The 20,923-nt window shown below is 51.1% G+C and overlaps 3 protein-coding genes across 3 annotated transcripts; 2 read left to right on the plus strand and 1 right to left on the minus strand.

Moving 5' to 3' along the window:
- The first annotated feature begins 349 nt into the window (after positions 1 to 349).
- Positions 350 to 3,365, plus strand: LOC34620243. The gene is made up of 9 exons (XM_026337046.1): positions 350 to 929; positions 1,406 to 1,490; positions 1,696 to 1,774; positions 1,868 to 1,985; positions 2,165 to 2,295; positions 2,615 to 2,656; positions 2,756 to 2,855; positions 3,126 to 3,183; positions 3,299 to 3,365. The coding sequence occupies exons 1-9, from the start codon at positions 350 to 352 to the stop codon at positions 3,363 to 3,365; spliced, it is 1,260 nt and encodes a 419-aa protein (XP_026192831.1).
- Positions 3,366 to 4,941: 1,576 nt separating this feature from the next.
- On the plus strand, positions 4,942 to 8,001 carry LOC34620244. The gene is made up of 7 exons (XM_026337056.1): positions 4,942 to 4,990; positions 5,121 to 5,863; positions 5,940 to 6,279; positions 6,397 to 7,201; positions 7,376 to 7,439; positions 7,581 to 7,639; positions 7,848 to 8,001. The coding sequence occupies exons 1-7, from the start codon at positions 4,942 to 4,944 to the stop codon at positions 7,999 to 8,001; spliced, it is 2,214 nt and encodes a 737-aa protein (XP_026192841.1).
- Positions 8,002 to 12,068: 4,067 nt separating this feature from the next.
- On the minus strand, positions 12,069 to 15,594 carry LOC34622956 (probable ethanolamine kinase B). The gene is made up of 8 exons (XM_026337067.1): positions 14,773 to 15,594; positions 14,545 to 14,634; positions 13,741 to 14,295; positions 13,330 to 13,444; positions 12,990 to 13,057; positions 12,634 to 12,689; positions 12,473 to 12,529; positions 12,069 to 12,123 (listed from the first exon to the last, which is right to left on the minus strand). Exons 1-8 carry the CDS (start codon positions 15,592 to 15,594, stop codon positions 12,069 to 12,071), a joined length of 1,818 nt encoding a protein of 605 aa, XP_026192852.1.
- Positions 15,595 to 20,923: the final 5,329 nt, after the last annotated feature.

The following is a 20,923-nucleotide window of genomic DNA, read 5'->3' on the forward strand; positions in this document are numbered from 1 at the left end:
GTGTAAACCGAGTAATTTTCCGCCTTCTTTCGACCCCCCCACCGTAAAGCGGTTTTGCGCTGCAGCTTCGAGAGGCATCCCACGAGGTCGAATATCCCATCACTGGACCCCCGCCGGCTCCGCTTCCAAAAGCCGATCCCGAAGCCACTGTTGCAGGCAGCTCAGTCCGCAGCCTTTTTCTGCAACTCATGTCGAGACTTCGGGGTGCAAGAGGGGATTCCACCACTCCACAGCCTCCCCTGACCTTCTCCAGCACCTGCAGCCGTAGCGCTCCAAGGGCCCTCGTCAGAGGGTTCCGTGGACTGTAGAGCCGACATGGGGGTTTGTACTGCTGAGCGCCTTGAGAATGATGCCGGAAGACGCTTCCAACGTTGCAGCGTGGCACAGGCCTACAGCGTCAAGCGGAGGGGTGCAGCCCACTCTCGCGCCAGCTACATCAGCAGCAGCAGCAGAAAACTCAGGAGTACCTGAGGTAGCTGCAGCAGAGTCGGGGGATTCATCATCATCGGCAGCTGCAGCAGAGTCGGGGGATTCATCATCATCGGCAGCTGCAGCAGAGTCGGGGGTATCGACAGCAGCAGCATCCGAGGCGAGAACGTCCGGAGCAGCTAGACCTTCAGGACGACTCGACGCAGCAGCTGCTCTGTCAACAACAGCATCCGCAGTGGAAACTGCTTATCCACCTCGACCGCCTGCTGACGGCTGCCTCGTGGTGATAGTGGACTTGAACCCCACAATCTGGAGGCATCCTTCCACGCTCAACACATTCCTTGCCAAGACGCAGCCCATACATCCCGACCTCGAGCACCGTCTGCAGCAGCTGCAACACGAGGCCTCTCAGCATCAACAGCACCAACAACAGCAACGCGAGAACGATGAACAACATAACAGCACTGCCGCTCTCGTGCGCTATCTCGAGTTCATCTCCGGTCAGCTAAAGCGTCACCCCTTTGAAACCCCATTGCACGTCTCAGGATTTGCAGCATGTGTATATATATATGTCTATGTATATATATATATATGTCCATGAGTATATATATATATGTGTATGTGTATGTATGCATGTATTCATGTGTATGTATAAATATGTCTATGTGTGTGTATGTATGTGTGTATGTATTCACATGTATGTATACATATGTCTATGTGTATGTATGCATGTATTCATGTGTATGTATAAATATGCCTACGTGTATGTATGCATTCATATGTATGTTTAAAAACGTATATGTGTATGTATGTGCATGCATGTATGTGTGTGGATGTGTATCGATGCATGTACTTGTGTGGATGTGTATGCATGCTCGCCTGTATGTGTGTGTGCGGCCTGTTGTTGTGCACCCCTGCCGCTAGCCCCTGCATGTGCTCCGTTCCTCGTGCTTCTCGACTGGTGTTAACACTGCAGGATCTGTTTCTCGTTTTGCCCGGGCTGCTGCTTTAGTGAGCCCACAAAGTCGGTTGGCTATAGTCGGAATGAATGGAAGCACATCGTAAGTTATCTCCTGCGGCTGCCGGTGTTGAGGCGCTGCACACGACGCTCCGCGCTGCTGCTTCGGGCACAGCTGCGCCATTCTCGCAAAGCACTCGCCGGCTGGTGTTGGTGTTTCTGGCATTGATGTAGCGGCAGCCGCTGAGAAAACAGGCCAGGAAAAAGCCGTCGAAACGTGTATGGGCACGCGTGCGAATGCGGCGCAGAAAGCTTCTTTACGAGGCAGGGCCACCCAATTGGATTCTGGTGCAGTCGGGGGTTGAAAACAGCGGAGTTGATTTGCAGGCAGCTCTTGCTGCCTTTGCGACGTCCTCCGCAGCGGCAGCACGGGGTGCTCCCGCTGCTGCAGATGGCAGCTGCACTCCTGCAGAGTCAGAGGAGGCAGCAGCTGAGACGACGGCTGCAGTTATGGGTGCCGCTGTAGGACAGCAACAGCGCCGCAAGCCGAGGGAGGGCGAGTCGCTGTTGGTGGGGGCCTTGTCGATTGCACTCTGCTGTACGTTTTCTTGTATTTAAAGTGCTGAGCCTTTCAAGGCCCTCCATGGAAACCCAGCCAATGCAGTGCCTCCGTCCATCTCTAGGGGAGGAGGACCGTTCGAGTCTCACTGCATGTAGCGTCGTGTTCACGATCAAACGTTTCAGAATTAGGGTATGGGGTTCATGTGCGCTTCTCAGATATAAATCGATGGCGCGGGGGGGGGCCTGGGGCTGAAAGCCGCATGCTGCTGCTTGACGCTTCGCGGCGTGGCTGCTACGCTGCGCAATTCATACCCCTCCTCAATATTGCTTTCGCTGCATGCAAGCAGGTAAGCTCTAAGGCTTACAGCTCCATAATTCAAGTTTTGGCACCTCAATATAGGGTCGTGGATCTTTATGACATATATGTACATATACCTATTTTCGCATTTCCAGGTGCATGCGTGTATTCATGCGTATATATGTGTGTATACGCATGTGTGTGTGTGTGTGTGTATATGTGTATATGCATGTATGTGTGTGTGTATGTGTATATGTGTGTTTTTGTGTGTATTGATGTGCGCGTGTGTTTATGTGTGCGTGTGTCTGTATGGATTTGCATGTTTGCTTCAGTTTCTATGAATGCATGTGTGTGTGTCTTTGCGGTAGGGCGTTGCAATCGACTGTTGCGCGTTGCTTCCCGATAGTTCGGTACCTCTGCCAGCCCCTACACCCTAACCCCAAATCACGTCCTGCCAACACTAAACTCGCTCAAAAAAATGCCGTGAGGGTGTCTGTTTTATGTTTCAGAGTATCCCGGAGCAGCTCTGCGACGTTGCTCGAGGCCGCTGTTCAAGATTCTCTTGTTGTTTTTCCCAGGGACTGTCGGGACCGGCCAAAGGCCCCAACAGTCTTAGAGGAGATGTAGCGTTGCTTCAGCTGCTTCTTTTCTGGTTCTTGCCGCCCCCATCCTTAAGGCCTGCCATCGCTGCAGTATCGGTTCATCAGAGAACCAACACCGCAGTGTGCTTCTGTCATCATTCTCCCGTCGATCTCTGCTTCATCTGCTCCTGCTGCCTCGCCAGTAAGAGGATGAAAGTCACTAGTTTGAGGGGTGGGGGCACCGAACGTTCACGGCCTAGGGTCAAACCCTCCGGTGGTGTGGGGATATGTGCTGCAGTTTACTGCTCAGAGACCTTGGATAATGGCAAGGACCGGATTTCCTGCGATGTCTGCAAGTCCGTTTTACTCCCTACCTTCCTTATCTAGGGCCTGCGTAATGGTGCAACGAAGCACGCCGTCTATGAGGAATAATGAAAGGCGCACAACTTTAGTGTCGTGTTGTCTGTGCAGATCCCGGTTCGCTAAGGGTTTGCTGAAGACTAAGTTGGCTGCAACCGTTGACGTTTCGAAGTACTAGCATGCCTTCCTGATTGCAGGGATTAGGCATTCCCTGCCCAATATAGGCTAGAAAGGGAAGCTGGGCATCGACAGCTGTCGCTGCCTTCTTATGTCGCTGCATCATGCCGCACCGGGCCACAAGAAGCCCCCAAACGGTTCCACGGGGACTTATAAACAGAGCCCCATGCATTTTTCTCATCGCATTCTTAGCGTTGATGGATCCACGGCCTTCTTATAAGAGTGGTCTAAGCTTTGAATATGATCTACTGCTTTCTTATAAGGGTGCTCTAGCCTTTAAAAGGAGAGGGAAAATTCTAATCTCGTGCAGTAGAAGGGGGGCACGGCGGCAGACGGGTACGCATGTAGTGGGCCTCTGCCTTTTCTTTTAAGGAAGCAAACAAACGACCCTCATACGCAATGCGGAGTGTTTGAACCCTCATTATGTGTCTGACGCTCTACGTCACTTTTCAGCCCCTGCTTACTCACCCAGTGCGTGGAATAATGACAAAAAAACACAACAGACGAGATAATGCTCGGGGACTAGGGTGTGGTAGCAGGACGTTTCTATAGGAATGCAGCGAAAGCTAGCAGCCCTTCCTCATGCGCTGTACTATCAGATGTACTTCTGCCTTTAGCTGGGAAATTTTCAACATCATACTCAGAGATGCAACAAAGGGCACTACAGCATCATGCTGCAGCTAGAGGGGACATACTGGTATTCCGGATATGCCCATTTTTGCAGAGCATCATTAGTCAGGGGCTCAGATCTACTTTGGTGTTTCAGCCCCGATGGAATTGAGAGAGGCCTTGGCCGTGCATGACCTGCAGACGAGGCAGTCGTGTGTATGTGTAGTTGTAGCCACTCTCCACCTGCTTGGAGGATTCATGAGGAATAAACGGTCCGCAGATTATACACTGATCAGAAACATTTGCTTCCAGTTCAGAGGCAATGGCTAGCCAATAATACGGGAGGGTACAAGGACGGAAACACCTGTGGCGGCGGAAGCTGGGAGGCCTTGGGAGCAGCAGCCACACTGGAAGCAGTGCCCCAGTCGTTGTATTACACTGAAGAATCTGTAACGAGGGAACAGCTACTGTTTTCCCCAAGTCCACCAGCTTGGAGCAGATAATTTCTCGTTCTGTGGGGATCTGGTGCCCATCAGCGCCAATGGCCCTATAGCTGCGTGCAGTCCGCACGCCAAAGGCTTCTGTGCCCTACCAGAACGCAAAACGCCTGGCTCACCTTAGGGGTAGTGTTAAAATGTGTTCAGACAGCTTGTGTATCGGGTGTGGGGGAACTGTGGTGTTTGTGATTTAATACCCCTGGTGTGCCAGTGTCTAATGTGTAGACAGTACCTTTCTCCATTGCTTTTATGAGCTAAAAAGAACGCAGTAACCTTTTTGCATCAGTAGTCATTGAATTTGCAATAAAAAAGACCATTAACAGGATTATGGACCGGGGGGGGCCCCAGAGGTCCCCGAAACCGTCTGTGTAGGCACGCCTGCACACCTGAATGCGGCAACTGCGGCAACCTCTGCGGGGAAGCAGCACAGGAATAAGAAAGCAGAGGTGAATTAAGGGAGGCAGTAAACCAATGGATCAGTGGAAAGAAAGGATGCAGGGTGCAACCGAAGCAGCAATCAGCAGCTGCCAGTACGCCTGGACCATACCGCTGACTTACCGATAGCGTCCCCTCTTTTTCGCTCAAACTGCGCCTCCAAATATAGAACCTAGTATTTTTGTCTCCGGTATTGCTAGAATCTCTGGGTTGAGTGTTGGGTGCCTCACACACAATCCCCAAACCCACTTCGACCCGGGGTCAGGGCGGCTGCGGAGGCGCTGTGGTTCTTTCTCCCTCCGCAAGCCAACCTGTAAGTTCTTGCTGCTATGCAAAGGACAAGAGGTTCGATACACCCAGAACCTCGAAAACTCAATGCCAGGGAGGCTTTATCCGTGTAGCGCGATCCCGAAAACCTACACCCTTGGCTCAGATGTCTAAGGGGGGGGACGCTGTAGATGAAGTGTTTTTCGAGCAGAGGGCAGCTGGACTGAGGCGGCGCTGGACTGGAAAGGAGCCCCTCAGTGTGTCTCCTCTGTGCGCTGCCTCACTGCCTCTTGCTGTCCCTTCCTCCTCTTTTGATTTCTCCGAACCTTCAACCCCTCAGACTATGGCTCGCCTGCAAACAGACCCGAAAACCAGCAGCCATGCCACCACGCCAACCTGCGTTGCCAGCGTGACAGAAGACTTCACACCCGCTGTCAGTCCTCAAGAGGGAGAAGTAGAATGCAGTGCGCGGACGAAAAAAGAAGGCTTAGAGGGGGCGCTCAAGCGAGGCCCCCCGACTTGGTTACTTGGCGGTGGGGGAAAATTCAGGGAAATTAAGTCCGCAGAATTTGCAGCTGAATGTAGCCACGACGGCAGCAGCAGAACCACCAGTGGAGTCGACCCCATATTCAACCGTGACGGCGTGACAGTCAGGCGACCCGCAAAACTTGGCATAAGCTCGGGAGATCCCGTAGCCGTCCATATTTCAAAAACAAAGACCTTCAATTTCAGTGAGTGCTCGGTATTTCTTTCATCCTCTTTTAAAGGCTTCTCGCCCCTCCTCTGCTCCATACAGAGCGGCATACAAACAGTCTACAAGTAACGAACTCACGAGCAGGCTAGCTCCAAATGAGGGATGCGCGTTCATGCCCTGTGCATGCGGTGTTGCAGGCGCTCGCTTGGCTCCCCGACCTTCCCGCCTTAATCTGTCGATACACCGCAGAACAAATCAGACGGCCTCATGGGGCTCCTTTGGGGGCTCCTTGAGAGCTTCTGAATCCATGCGGCGAGGGCCTTTTGCAACGAAGGAGAGCGACAGTCTGCCCAAGATCGTGCAGTTTTCGCCCTCCCTCAAGAGAGTTCTTTCGAAAGAGTTGGGGGGCTTAGGTGGGAGAGATGAGACAGGAGCTCTGGGGGGGGGCGAGTCAGATGCAGAGGCTGGGCAAGGGAGGCAGCAGCTAGACACAGAAAGAGAACGGCAGAAGCTTGCACGCAATCCCGCAGACGTGGAGGCTTGCTATCAATTGGGAGTCTTACTCTTCAGGCAAGGGCAAACGAAAGAGGCAGTGGCAGCCGTCTTGGACTTTATTGAGAGAAACAGGGAAACAAACGCTACGTCGACGTCGAGTGAAACCAGGAGCCCTACGAAGGGCAAGACGCGCACTTGCGAGGGTTCAACGGGCGAGCAGAGGGGCACCTGCAAGGAGCGTCTGCAGGAGGAGCCGTGTGTGGAAGAGCGAGACGCTGCAGTGGGGGCAGCAGCCGCCTCAACGGGGTCAGACAAAAGGAAAGCTGATGAAGGGTCCCCCTCAGAGGCGTCTCCTGTCGCCGTCCTGTCAGCAGACACAGCCGTGCCAAGGCCAGCTTCCCCTGCCGCCGAGACTGCGGAGAAGAGCGGTGTGTCGATTGGTGGGGCAGACACCCCGTCGAAGCAAGCGCACTCCTCCGACAAGGATGCGGTTCTAGCCGACGTTTCTGAGAAGGCCGTTGTTTCTCCTCGGGGGGAAGGACCGCTCAAGTCTAGCCCAGCAAATTCCGACGCCTCCTGTGAGATTCCTGTGCCTGTGCGTGAGGATAGCCTTCTCAAGGCAGAACCAAGGGGCTCGAGGAGTCTCTCCGGGGGGGCGTCAGTCTGCAGTCTTAGCAAATTGGCTGGCGTTGTATTCGGCCGACGAGGCCACATGGCTCGCCGCGCTGAGGATCTGAGGGAAGGATGGGGTGCTCCACGCTTTGTATCGCTGGAGAAGCTTCTAGGTCACTTGGCATTCGAGGATGAACGCTTTGAAGATGCCATCAGGAGATACTGGAGGTAACCCCATAGGGCAAGCATTAGGGGGCTTCGCTTTGCGTGAGGCCTAACTTGCGGAGTTGGGAGTGAGGGGGGAAGCCTTTTGGGTGCACCTGCTGCACTGTTGGCGAGACGTGCAGAGGTTTTTCTACGCTCATTCTACGCTGCGCCTCCTTTTACGTTTTTTCGCTCTAGAGCCATCGATTTGCATCCCGGAGATGCGCAGATGTTCACCTCTCTGGGATTAGCGTACTACGAGGTAAGTCGGCTCTTTGTCCTCAATGACGTTTGAGCAGACTGTATCTACTCGAACATTGCTCTGTAAAGGCTTCAATGCGCTTGGGGGCACTCCTGTCGGGAGTCGGGCTCACGTTCGCGCTTGCTACCTATCTACGTGCAGCTGGAGGAGCTCGAGAACGCCGAGGCAGCGTTTGAACATTCTTTGAAGTTAGACGAAAAGTGCGACACGGCGTGTGGGGGAAAAACAGGGCGCAGATTTAGTGTCCTTTAGGATTCGCTTGTATATATATATATGTATATATATATATGTATGTATGTGTATTGCATGCATGCGCGACACCCAAGTGTGCTTTAAATTCTCAAGCGTCCTGCCCGAGAAGGTGAACCCTCTTTTTAACCTTCTTAGAGTTGTCTACATGTGTCTCAGAAACACCACTGCGCTGAGCGTGCTGGCGATGATGCTGCTGGATCGAGTATCCGCAGAGGAAGAGAACGCTTCTTTTGAATCTCCTGATGAACCTCCAGGCTGTCAGCACCTTCCTCCCTATGCCTGTCTGGCTGCCTGCGCTGCTGCCGACTAGAGTTTAACCCCCTCCTCTTTATGCTCCCACGCCAGAGTTTTGCCAGTCCTCTTCATCTGAGGTGAAGGGGCCAGGCGAAGTGTCTGACTCTTCCTCCTCCCTCACTCTCTGTGCTTTGCGGCTTTCAAACTGTCGGATTGCTCGCCCTCTTCGCTGTCTCTGATTAGTGTACCTTCGCGCAACTGCGATTCAGCAACTTCCCTGATCGTTGTTTTGCTGCCCCTACCAGACTCTTCCCTGGCTGCGCCCCCCTTCCCCCCCGCCTTCGCGCCTCCCCTCTCGCTGTTTGCATCATCCTCCCTCTCAGCTCCCCGCCTTCTGGTCCTCATTTTTGTGACCAACAGTCGCACAGATTCTGCAAGCCTCTTGTGCTTCTTTGAACGGCCATCCTTTTCTGCTCTGATGCGAATCTAAGGCGTAGCTGCCGAGAGGGATGCCACAGAAGACAAAGAGGCCACCAGGGAGGAGGAAAGGGTGCAGCGAATTCGACTGAAGACCGAGCGCTGTGTCGAACTGCTGAGGCGCTGTCTTCGCGTGGATGCTGAGAACATCCTTGCCAAGCTGCATCTTGCACAGGTACAGCACTTTGCGGCAGCCCTCTCTCGATCAGTTTCTTAGGAGGAGGAGGACTCTTCTTCTATACTCCTACCACGTTACCGTCTGACAGTTTTGGGGGTGCTCCTACGCCTCATCAATGGCATCCTGCATTCCAGGCTTTCTTCTCCCAGTCGCCATGACACGGAGGTGTAGAATACTGGCGCCTACCGAGGCGTAGAGGGCAATGGGCTGGGAACCGCAGATTGTGTCGGACGGCACGAGGGTGTAGAGAGAAGCTCATAGGGAGGCGATGCGTTAGAGACGGAGGGGCATACAGAGACGGGCAGCCAGATTTGGACTGCCGAGCGGATACATGGAATCAGGCAGACAGATCGCTAGAGACGGATAGCGACAAATGAAGGACTCTGGCACGCAGGCAACCATAAAATAGAGATTTAGGAAGAAATCATTCTACGCTTCTTCCCTACTCAAGCATCCACGCTTTAGCCTACTTTGTAAAAAGGGGTCCTTGTGGCATGGTCTCCTCTCCGCATGCGTTTCCTTGCCACCCTATGGGTGTGCCTGTGTCATCATCTTCTTCCTCTGCTGCTTCCCACTTTCTTCCCCTCAGGTGTTCTTCTACCGAGAGGAGTGGGAGGAGAGCGCAGCAATCTTTAAAGCATTACTGGTAGATATGCCGGAGGACACACATCTCCTCAACAATCTTGGTGCGCGACATCCGCCTCTAGACGGCTTCGAGAGAGAGCTTCTCCCCATAAAGCATGTACATACACGTGTGCATATTTATATTTTCATAGTGCAGGCTACGCACTTCTAGGGCTGTGTGTTTGTTGGCTGTCCTCCTGCTGCTCTTGCTCCTGCTGTCGCCACTTCCTGGTGGACTTATGTATTCGGCATCTCGCCTCAGGCTCTGTCGTTCGTTTGCACATATACGTAGAACTCTTTGCCTCTTTTTATCAACTACCAGCCACAACTTTTTTCTCCACATTTTCCGCACTGTACTTCTGAAAGTCTCTCCCACCTGAGATCCTTGCGGCATTTTGCTCAGATGTTGTGCAGTACATTCGCCCCCCACTTTGTCACTTCTATACGACATCACCATCTCGTATAATTTCTATGCCGCTTCCCTCTACATCTGCTCCCCGTCTCCCACCCCCCTCAATTCTCGATAGTTTGATCTGTTTCTACTGCCCCTCTCTTGCGCTTTCTGCAGGTCAGGTGGCCTTCCATCAGGACGACTTGCCAGGGGCCATCCAGTTGCACCTAAGCGTTCTAAAAATCAATCCCCAAGATGAGCTTGCACACCTTCATTTATCAGAAGCGTACTGCCACCAGCGCAACTATGAGGCAAGTTCTCACTCCCCTTTACGCGTTATGCTTTACATAAAAACCTTGTGCTGTAGCGCATCCTCTGTATATGTCTGTATATATATAATGTATATATGTATATATAATGTATATATGTATATATAATGTATATATGTATATACACATCCCCGTATCCATCTTTAGCAGCCTCTACATCACCTTTAAAGCCTCTCTCTCTCTCTCTCTGCATTGCGTCTTGAGTGTTTTCTCCATGTGTGTATGCGTACGTGTGCTTCCTCGCCTCTTTCCATCTTGATCCGCCTCCTCCGTGCGATGTGACCTCAGCTGTTAGAACCTGGCCCTTGTGCATGTATGCCGCGTTTGTTTTCTCTGGCCTTCCTCGTTTTTTCGCGTGCAGGCAGCCCTAGACCACTTTGTGCGGTGCTGCGCTGCTTCCCCCGATTCGGTTGCCTTGCATGCGACATGCGGGCTGCCGCTGTGCGAGAACGGCCAGGAACAAAAGGTGATCGATGCCTACACGGCCTTCATCAAGCAACACCCTAACTCGCTTGCAGCGAAGGCTTTCAAACGCACTCTTGGTAGGCGGACAGCGTATGTATATGCCCAGGCGCGCATGCCTACAGCCACAAACACCGCAACTCTACAGGGTGAACGTACAGTGTAGAAAGGCACAAAGAATGTCGTGACTAGCGGCATCCCGAGGCTCCTGTGCGCCTTATGAGACTGTTTAGATGCACTTGCAGGAATGCTTGTTTTCGCTGTTCTGTGAGAACTTGCACTGCTGCATCGCCCCCTGTGCGTACACAGCGTACCTGAACTCGCCAGGGCTTCATTCATGCAGCGTCTGTGCATTTTTTATTCATGTTTTGTGCATGCACATACATATATGTCTTTCCACCCGATATCGGGCTGTTTTTCGTGGAATTCGGCCGATTTCTTTTGGAGTTTGTGCGGATTTCCAGACAATCTCCCCGTCTCTGCCCCTCTGCCTGCGCGCTAGCTCCTCAGTTGCCTGACTGTTTGGTGCGTTTGGCTGTAGGAGCGCTGGACGAAGAGATAGGTTTCGTGGAATCCATATCTATCGTCTCCTACATTGTTGTGGTAAGCTGTTAACCCACCGCTTTCTCCTGTTCGACGCTAAACCCTTGACTCCCCCCCCCCCCGCCCAGACGCCACGCATCGACCCGTAAACCCTACACTCTGCATGCAAAGGTCGAATCCGTGCACGCTGCTGCTTCTTTTAAAGGGTGTGGTGCTGGGGGTTCCCGCAGCCCGTCCTCGTCGTCGTGGCGCTCGTCTTCCTTTTCCTTTATCACCCCATTTGGACCAGCGTCGATGGAGAGGGAGGCCCTCTCGAGGGGCCTCTCCACGGGAGCTTTACCGCGAGGGACCTTCACCCTAGGACCCCCAACGCTGCAGGGGAAGGCCACTATGGCGAATTTTAAAGGCGCGACTTAGCGTGCTCGCATCACATCCTGACACCCGAACATTCTTGGGCTGATTGCTAGCGCACTGAAATTCTCAATCCTCGACTGTCCTTTGACCTGGGCCTCTCAGGAAAGAAGCAGCCACCAGTGGTGTGTGCCAGGCATCAAACCTAAGACACCCTGAAGCCGGAGCTCTTTACGGCTTTGAGCGCTCAAACGAAGTCCAGCTAGGGGCCTCCCTTAGTGCGGATACGCTCATCCCTCCTTATTCCTACCTACCTTCGCTGTCTACACACGTTCATGCCCTTATGTACGTCGATGTGAACATGCACCTTTCAAGGCCTCGTTCTACGGTCTCGTTACCCTTAGGAAGTTTACTTCTAAAAAAATTTAAAGGATAATTCCGACGCGGCTAGTTACGGCAATAAAGGCCTAGAAGAGCCCCGCGGACTAGTCATAATCAAATGCATACACAGGGTTTGAAGTCTCTCTCGCCATATCCATCACTTCTGTGCAGGTATATGTATATATGTATATGCCAGAGAGCGCCGCCGCTGGGTTGATAAATAAAAGAGCCCTATAGACTAATCATAGTCAAATGTACACACACGTAGAAGTCTGTCTCGCCACATCCACTACATATGTGCAATCAGATATGCCAGAGAGCGCCACTGGGGTAATAGACAGGCACTTGTCACGCAAACATTTGCTCGGCTTGAGGAAAACTCTATGTACATACTTGAAGACGAAGGTTTAAAGTACTCCTCGAGCCTGCATCTCGCGTTTCTTCTCAGAGTACTGCTCTAACCTGTGGCACCCACACAGAGAACCGTCCGTCTACGAACACCTCTCCAAAAGGCGTAATTCACCCTTCCACTCACAAAAAGGTCCCAGCTTGTGTTGGCGATATGCCGCGGCTTTGCGACGGCTCGAAATTCCCAGCTGCGAGGACTGCATACCCTTGCCCTTGTGTGGAGAGAGCCGTGCTTGCACGCGTATAATTCTGAAATGCGGCTCTCCTGTGCAACAGCTATGCCCCCGCCATCGTAAACGACAGATGAAGGCCATAAAAACGCTTGCAGAGAGAGAGAGACAGAGAGAAAGAGAGAGAGAGAGAAATGGACGAAAGCAGGCTCAGCGTCCTGCTGCATACCCACCGTGTCTTTGCGTAGTGAAGGTATGAAAAGAGTTCCGGATCCTCCGGAATCTTTGTCCTGAAAATCCGCAAAGCGTCGTTTGAGATTTAGAATAAATCCTTCTTGAAGGTTTTCGCGAAAACACGGTGTAGACGATAGCTCAGAATTTGGAGGTAGCTTACCGTACAACTGACCAGAAGGCCCACACTAGGTGCGATGCAAGCATCATGTAGTCAACCTTGAAGGCAGCATAATCACACTTTGCATCAGACCCTAAACCCGCGAGTTTTAATCCCTGCATGGCCTCTTCTTGCACGCGTACCCATACTAGCCTCCAGAGCCTAAGATTCATGCATGCGGTGCACGGGCATCAAAAATACGTTGAATGATCAGGAAAAGACAACACGATACGCTTCGGCTTGAGGGTTTATATCACTTTGCGCACAACGTTAACAAATCTATCGACGGTTTCCTTGGTGGCAAGACGTTCTGGGGGAAGATTTAAACCCCGTCGCTCAATCGTGTCCTTCAGGTACACCTCGACAAGATGCCGTCTCAAAGTCGAAGAGGGCATTTGATTCGGCAAGACAGAATAAAAGGGCCATTCTGGGGAAGACATTGCAAAATGCAAAGACAGAGGCCAGGGAGGGAACATGATGTGCGGCATGCAGTGCGTTCAATTAGGCAAACGCGCTGTCCAAGCAAGCAGCTCTCGAAACGAGAAAGAAGCGTGAGGGTGCAGCTAGGTACACCTGCACAGCGAAATAGCGATCGCGTGCGAAATTTCAGGCGCAGAGAAGCACCGAGAAACACAGCCGATGCAAAGACGTCTGTGGAGGCTTGAGCCCGATTAAAAAAGAGCAGAGGCTTCTAAGCACCAGTATTAAGTGTATAGTCCAGCGTGGCTTCGCAAAAGAGGTTGGCAATATCGAAGGCCCTCGCGTTCACGCCGCTGTACTCGAAATCTATAAGACGAAGACCTTCGCCGTGTGTCTAAACAAACAGGAAACCGACGCTGTTTTTTTAGAAAAACTTTGCTTGCTGCGTGTGGGTTCTGTCACAAACCATGCATAGTCTTGCTTGCAGTTTCACTGATTTTTGCTGCAGTGATGTTTGGTCGTTAACTTGCATGCGCACGCCTGCCCTGCCTTGCAGGAAAGCACCTGGGCGACAAAAATCAACCAGTGTGTGGCACTGCCAAAGAGGAGGCCAGAAGCGAAAGCGGATTTGCCGGGTGTATGTACATACATATATATGTATGTATGTAGACATATGTATATGTATCTCACGTGCAGAATGTTGTTTTCTTGAAAGTCGTTGTGGCTCAGGACAGCATGCATTCCAGAGAGCCAAAGAAGCCCATCCCCTTGTTCATCTTCTTCTGAAGGCCTCTTTAAGACCCCCTCCTGCCGCAGTTGTGCCTCTAGGGCTTGAAAGTAGGCTGCATCATCCTGAGCGAGAGCCTTCAGCTTATCAGCTAGCCACTTGGCCTCCTCCAAGTAGAAGCTCAGGTTCAGCGATTTCATCTTCGCTGCCGTAGAACGCATGCGAGCTTCCTGAATGCCTTGCTGGTAATCTTCCGAAGTCGCCGTATCCTCAGACCCCGCAACCGCATGCAGAGGGAAGTCTGCAGCCCCGTCAGAAAGTGGGGTTTGCTCCATCAGTACCTCATTTACAGCCTCACGAGCCATGCTTCCCCAAAGCTCTAGGCGGCAGCAGCAGCAGCTGCAGTATTCTACAGAGGGGTCCTCAGCCGCCTCAGCGCTGTTGCTGGAGGACTCCCCCAACAGACAGCTGGCCTTCGGAAGAAACGATGGCAAGGGCACACTGTGAAATGCAGCTATCTGCACGTACGATACGAACACACACACACACACATAAATATATATATGCATATATATACCCATATACATACATATACATATATATACATATATACATATACATATGCATACCAAAAAACGTGAAACCTCCAGAGCGCCAGCCCGCAAGAATGCAGAAACGAATGTCACCTGATCTGCCGATATGAAGGCACCCCATGAGGATCGCTGCCAAAAATTTTACACGCGGCCTCCCCAGAACCTGCACCTCACCGTAGTCATAGCGCGTTCTAAAATCCTCTTGTCGGTCAGATCTGCCGTTGACAAGACAGGACTTTCCCAATACTCCTCAATGCGTCCTCCCTGCATGCACTACAGTGGCACAGAAAGCTGCAAATCAAAGCCCCAAAGAGCGGACCCAAAGCCCTAGTCTCGCTAACCTCGACACCTTCAAGCCTACAGACTAAACCGCCTTCGTCTTGGCGCATGAACGAGACTGACTTCAAACTCCGCCAGACATCTGGGGGCAAGGCCCAAGGATCCGAGTGTCTTGAACAGTATGCGCTCCACCCTAGCGCTGAAGAGGGCAGTTCCTTGCTGGTGTCCAAACACCCGAATCAAGGCCTTCGTCACTGCTGGGGCGATATCTTCCCCAGGCAACCCCGCAGACACGTCTCGAGCCTCTTCGGCCGTATCAAGGGAAACGAGGTACAGTTGATTGCTGAGGCCCCCCGAGATCTTGCTGACTTGAACTGCTGTGTCTTGATACACCTGCCACCCTCCTAGGCCGGCCTTAGCGATAGCCCTCAGGAGCATCTCTTTCCGCAGCAAGCGGTAACGGAGTATCTGATCCTCCTCATTCTGCTGGCGTAGTTGCTGTATGCGCTGCAGCCCCGACTCAGAAGGAGAAGAGCGGAAATAATTCCGCAGAGCCCGGGGAAGACTCCAAAGGCTAAAGGTGGTTGACGGTAACGTTGTCGCATCAGAGCTTGCGGAAGCGATCCGAGGCCTTGGTTGGTTGCCGAGTGCTTCTCTGAGGGCCGTTTGATGATTTAAAACGCACACCAAGGTGCAACGAGCATCCGTGGCGTTCACATCAGGGTCAGCACTGCTCAGGGGGCTGGACTCCTCCTGGTAATCCAGGGGCCTGACGTGAAAGCAAATGCGGTTCTCGTAGCTGGATGATCCAACAGCGCTTGTTGAATCCTCCGCGTCGCACTGGGCACCCGGGTACGTAGCCACAAACATGGACAAGCTCGTTTCTGACACAGAAGGGAGTCCACCACGGGTCTTAGATGCATTGACGACCCCGTGGTGGTCCATTCCTAACAAACATGTGAAAACAAGGGTAAATAGCTTTCCTTTGCTAAGCAGGAAGTTTGAAAGAATAATAAGTGGATTCATCATTAGCAGCACGTTTGCTCGGGGCCGGCGAGGTGACATGGCGGTGTGTCGTGTTACTCCGACTTTGGTGAGCAAACTCGACAAAAAAGCCAGTTATGTAGGGCAAAAGTCACTACTGAAATATATTTGCGTCACAGCAATGTACATCAAGTTTCACTCCGTTTCAGATGCGCCTTATCGTACCAGCAGAACTGCATTTAGGCGACAAATCTGCACCGGTAACTGCTGGTGCTTCCGGCGGCTGTTAATTTATGAATTATGCCCAGTAGTTGTCATGTTTAAAGGTGCACGAATGAGATAGGCTATGGGGAGGCTGCGGGGGTGACCAGGCTCAAAGAATACTGGTCATATGAAGAGGGAATGCAAGGGGACAGAAATGAACGCCAACGTTCAAACACAAGTGCAAAAACAAGCGCAGGTAGCCTACTATTCTAAAATTAGCATACGTTGGGGTATCTGCGGGAGCATCTTGTCGATTGTTTCGCAGTGTTAGCCCCAAGGGTCTCCTCAGCGCAGCTATTTATTGGGGGAACGTCCAGGGAGCTTGCGCGTGGAGAGTGATTCATGAAGACAACATACGGCAAAACAGGCGTCGCAAATCCAAAAACTATGTCTGCGCGCTTTCTGATTTTAGACGCATATTTGTACAGATTACAAATCGCGCCGCTGCGGGCACGGGCACGACTTCGAAGGTATCTTCACTGCCCACCCTCGTTGGGGCTCTACGTCATGAAACATTTGCTAAATTCACTGTATGTGACCCGAGAGTGATGCATGTATCGAGCTGTAGGCATGGAAAGAGCCGAAATTATCTAGCACAACACCGAAGTCTCATCATTGCCAGGAGGCTGAGCATTTCCCAATGGAAACCACAGGTGCAGCGCCAAACTACGCATGTTCCTATTCTCTGCTTATCAGACAGTCAGAAGAGCTCTTGTTCGCTGCCCACAACCCATAGGTTTCGGCAAGACAGAAGAGGAGCAGCTAGCATATGTGGAGCTCCACTAAATGTCTCTGCAGGAAGATGCCTAACTTCGAGCAGAAAGCTTTTAAGTGTTTCTCAAAATAGTTCTTTCACTTCCTGGCCCAGTGAACTCGCCTTTCTCCCTCCAGAATTCCCATATGAGGAGAATGAGACAGATATGATGCGTCGAGCTGCATCCTCAACGCACCTTTAGCATTCGCAGCTAGTTTCACGCACGCACGCACACACACACATACACCTATAGCGTCATCTTTTATCGATTCGCAGTCCTTATTTGATACATTTCAGATAAATATTACCAGTGTAGTAGAAAGGGAGTGAAGTAGCAAAGCCCGAGTCAATGCACGTTGCCGCAGGCTATCTGCACTCTGAACAAGCACACCTGGTACGACGCAGTGAATTACCACAAGGGAACAAAATATGTAGCCACTCCTAAGAATACACGGACAAATTAACTAGAAAGGCAATGCCTTCAAAATTCCTAAAGAATAATTCCCGCGGTTTCAACTTCTCTTCCGACTTTGTTTTACGTAAGTGATATTTAACGAAGTATTTGTGAAAAAATTGCCTATTTGGTTCGCCTGTTCATTTAGCTTTTTTCCTGCAGCGTAACATTAGGTCAATGCAAGATGGCACAATCTTATATGCGCGTAGCATAGATGCTCTGCTTAACTAGCTGTGAGTTCTAAGAGTGCGTAGAGAGTGCAGCTAGGCCCACCATCGGCGTCTCTATCCCATCATGAATAAACACTGAGTGACGAAGGCAGAGAGAAGGGGACACTTCTTAAAGGAAACACTCAACAACTTTCCATCACCCATCGTATTGAGACTCGAGTAAAGTACCTCACTACAGAGGCCTCATGTCGAGCTATTTGCTTGACAAAAATCGATACTAGCAGTGATTCAGTGCTTCAAGGAAACCACAAACTTCATGCAAAGCAATACACACACACACACACACACACACGCACACCGACCATCGAAGTTTATGTCGGTATGCACCGTTGCATGCAATCCAAGTTAGGGCTTCGGGATATCAGCTTCCTACTTGGCTCAGCGGACCGCAGTGCCGCTTCACTCACAAAAAGATAGCTAGGAGTAAGGCTTTTGTTATTTGCTTATTTTCAAACCCTGCTCTCAGTTAAGCTCAGTCTCCTTCTTAAGCTTAACCATGTGGGAATAGCAGACATTTATCTCAATTTTGGAATAACACCCATCCTTACATTCTCTCTAGTCATGCCGAATCCTTATCAGCTGCTGAGCTGAGGAGCGAAGCATCAGCACTAGCCTTCTTCCAGAGCTTGGAGGCCCAGATAGACTTTGGGCTTGCAGGTGTCGTAGCACTTTGGGTGTTAGTGCTTGTAGCATGCCGGCAACTGCGAGGAAAGCAGCTGGAGGCGAAATTGTATGCTAATGTTAATCCCTGTCTTAATCATGCCCGGTAAATCATGAAGCTGTTTCGGTTGCAGGAAAAACGGAATTGATGCAAACAATGCTTCAATTGCTCCAACCGTGTAAAGCTCCCTTAGAGGCTACAGATATGTTCTAGCTAGCTCAATAGGGTCTAAGTGCATCCTGTTTGACCAAGAGCCAAGCCCGCAAAGCTCCGTGCAAAGCTTTCATAGGGACACCTATGCCTACACTCAGTAACTTTCTTTTAGGCTTGAATCAAGATTTTCTCAAAACAGCTCCCTAATTTGTCCCTGCCCGCGGTCCTCAGCATTCCAACGTGAGGGAAAAGAGGAGTGCACCCACCTGCACCTGATTCCACATGGCACATAGCGCACCCGCAAGCAGCACTGCGACTTGTTGTATCAAGCTAGCAGGATTCTGCAATATCCAAGATACATGCACACGCAAGACCCATTCTGCACTTCGTAACTAAGGCTTCTAGATGTGAGTATTGTACTACAAAGTGGTAAAGAAGAGCTTAGCTGGCTACGACTTCCCACTAAAACTAAAAAGCGGCGCATCTAGGTTCCATTCTTGGCCGTGAAGGCCAAGTGCGCGCAGGAAGGCGAAACAGTTTTCGCCGTGTCGCAACCTTCCTGGCAACAGAAGTGGGACACGTGGTGCTGATGAGGAGGACAAAGTGAGCAGGAGCCGCTTAAAACGTGGAAGCGAAGAAAGATGCACAGACTAGCCAACAACGAACAAGGCACCACGCCACCCAGGCAGCGGTGGCATGATCGATCAATGCTATCACAGGCGTGAAATCAGTGAGTCTCCTGCTGGGGAGAAAAAAAAAGAAGCCGAGTAAAGTGTGCGAAGAGAATCAAAATTTATACTAGCTCACCACTGCCGCCGTGCCTCAGAGCAATCTTTGCACGCAAATACAGCCAGCGCATGCAGCTTGTGCTTAAATAGGACCAAAACGGAGCATGGGGAAGTATATGGGGACAGCAAATATAAGACTGTGTGCGCATTAATCGAAGTGCAGAAAAAGGCATGCCTACAGTAAGTGGAGACTTTCCGTGCTACATCCATTGATGAAGGTATATTTAGCCATATCAAACGTCGGCGAATGACAATAGTCAACGAACGCACAGTGTACCGTTCGTGGCAACAAGCTGTAAACCTAAAACGTTGCATATAAGCTACGGACAACAAAGGTTGTAGGTGGTCATCCGGCAGCCACTGATATTGGCGTTCCCTACCTCACTGTACTAGAAAACCCCATCTAGTATTTGTTTGGCACCCAGCCGTCGTAGAAGGCATGATCTTAATAATCTCTTGTAGATTCTTCGTCTTCATCCGGGTATTGCCTGCTCGGCGATGTCTAGGAATTATTCACGAAGCCCTTATATTTTCTTTAAACGAACGTTGATAGTTGTATGAATCTCCAGGTTCTAGGGAAGTCCAGAGAGTAAGAAAGAATATTGATACATGAGAGTCGCAAATGCTCGTAGCCACCTGAAGGCAGCTATTTTAGGCTGGTCACCCTGTATTGCACCCAGTAAAGCACGCCGATCCGCCGGAGTCAAGTACCCATACCCGTAACACAGAGGCCACGGCCGCTTCTCATGATTCTGTGCTTGTCTTTTTCCAGTTACATGAAGAAAAATGTGTTTACTAGCCACTTGCTGTCTAAATCCTTCCCCTGTCAAAGGCCACTACTGACCCCAGACCACCAGAAGTAGGCCCAGATTCGGTGAGAGCTCCTTTGTGTAAACCGGGTATGCGAAGAAGTAGCAGGACAGGTTTGCTTTCGTACTATAAACCCACTTGATGCAAGGAAGACAGACAAGCCAAGCGATTGAACTTGTGTGATCACAGAGTCGGGCAGAAGAAAGAATTCGGTGTGTCCTGTCTGTCCATCTTCCTCAGAATGATTTACACTTGTCATATTGTGATCAATGTGCAGACAGTCACAAAGGCACTCCAAAACGCAGCATCAAACGTGTGCTCCCGATCTACGAAAATATTTTGGGAAATCTGTGGGGCTTCCAGACACGAGTTAAAAAGTAGTCTTGTTATTCCCCGATTTGTGCCAGATATGGAGCAAAAGGTGAAATGGGCGTATTTGCAGAATCTACCGAGAACAACGTGTATGCTATGCGCATCGTTGCCCTCGAGCAGCCCAGCATCAAAGTCCATAATCAGATAAGTTCAGATCCTTTGAGGAGCCGGAAGGCTCTGTACAGCATTGGGTTCAGCAGAAATGTGCAGCTTTAGTTGCTGAAACTCTGGGCATGGCAAGTGATACTATTCTGCCGCTGGACGCACCCAAGAACACTGGGGGCAACGTGAGAGCTTCACAACAGAGGTGTCAATCGCAACTCGGCCCGAAATTCTAATATGATTTGCAGTTATACCTACCAACTCGTTACTAGCCTCAATTGTCAGGAGGAAAGAACTCTCATAATCCTACAGCGAAAGTATGGTAGGAGCTGGACGACTTCTGAGAAACGTCCTTGCAGCGGCATCACCCTCTCTCCAGGTCATCGACCGCATTTAAACTAAATCTTTTGAAAGAGCAACCGTGTGAGAAAACTCTGTTATGAAATTGCACTAACTATATACAAACTCATGGAGCTCCCCGACGTCTTCGCGGGTCCACAACACTGAAGGCCGCGCCGTCATCGCCTTAGTTGTGGCCAGATCTGGCTAGATTCCTGCAACCCGGACACGGACTCGCAGAAGCACAAATTTTCCTTGTTAAAAGGCTAGCTTTTGTAGGTGTTTTTACTGCAGCAGCTGAACTGTGTAACGCAGGTGTCGTAGGTGCTCCTGAACGCATAGGCTAAATGCTACGACGTTGGA

Source organism: Cyclospora cayetanensis, unplaced genomic scaffold (genome assembly GCF_002999335.1).
Source record: "Cyclospora cayetanensis isolate NF1_C8 unplaced genomic scaffold, CcayRef3 CcayRef3_contig_1, whole genome shotgun sequence".
Classification (NCBI taxonomy): Eukaryota; Apicomplexa; class Conoidasida; order Eucoccidiorida; family Eimeriidae; genus Cyclospora; species Cyclospora cayetanensis.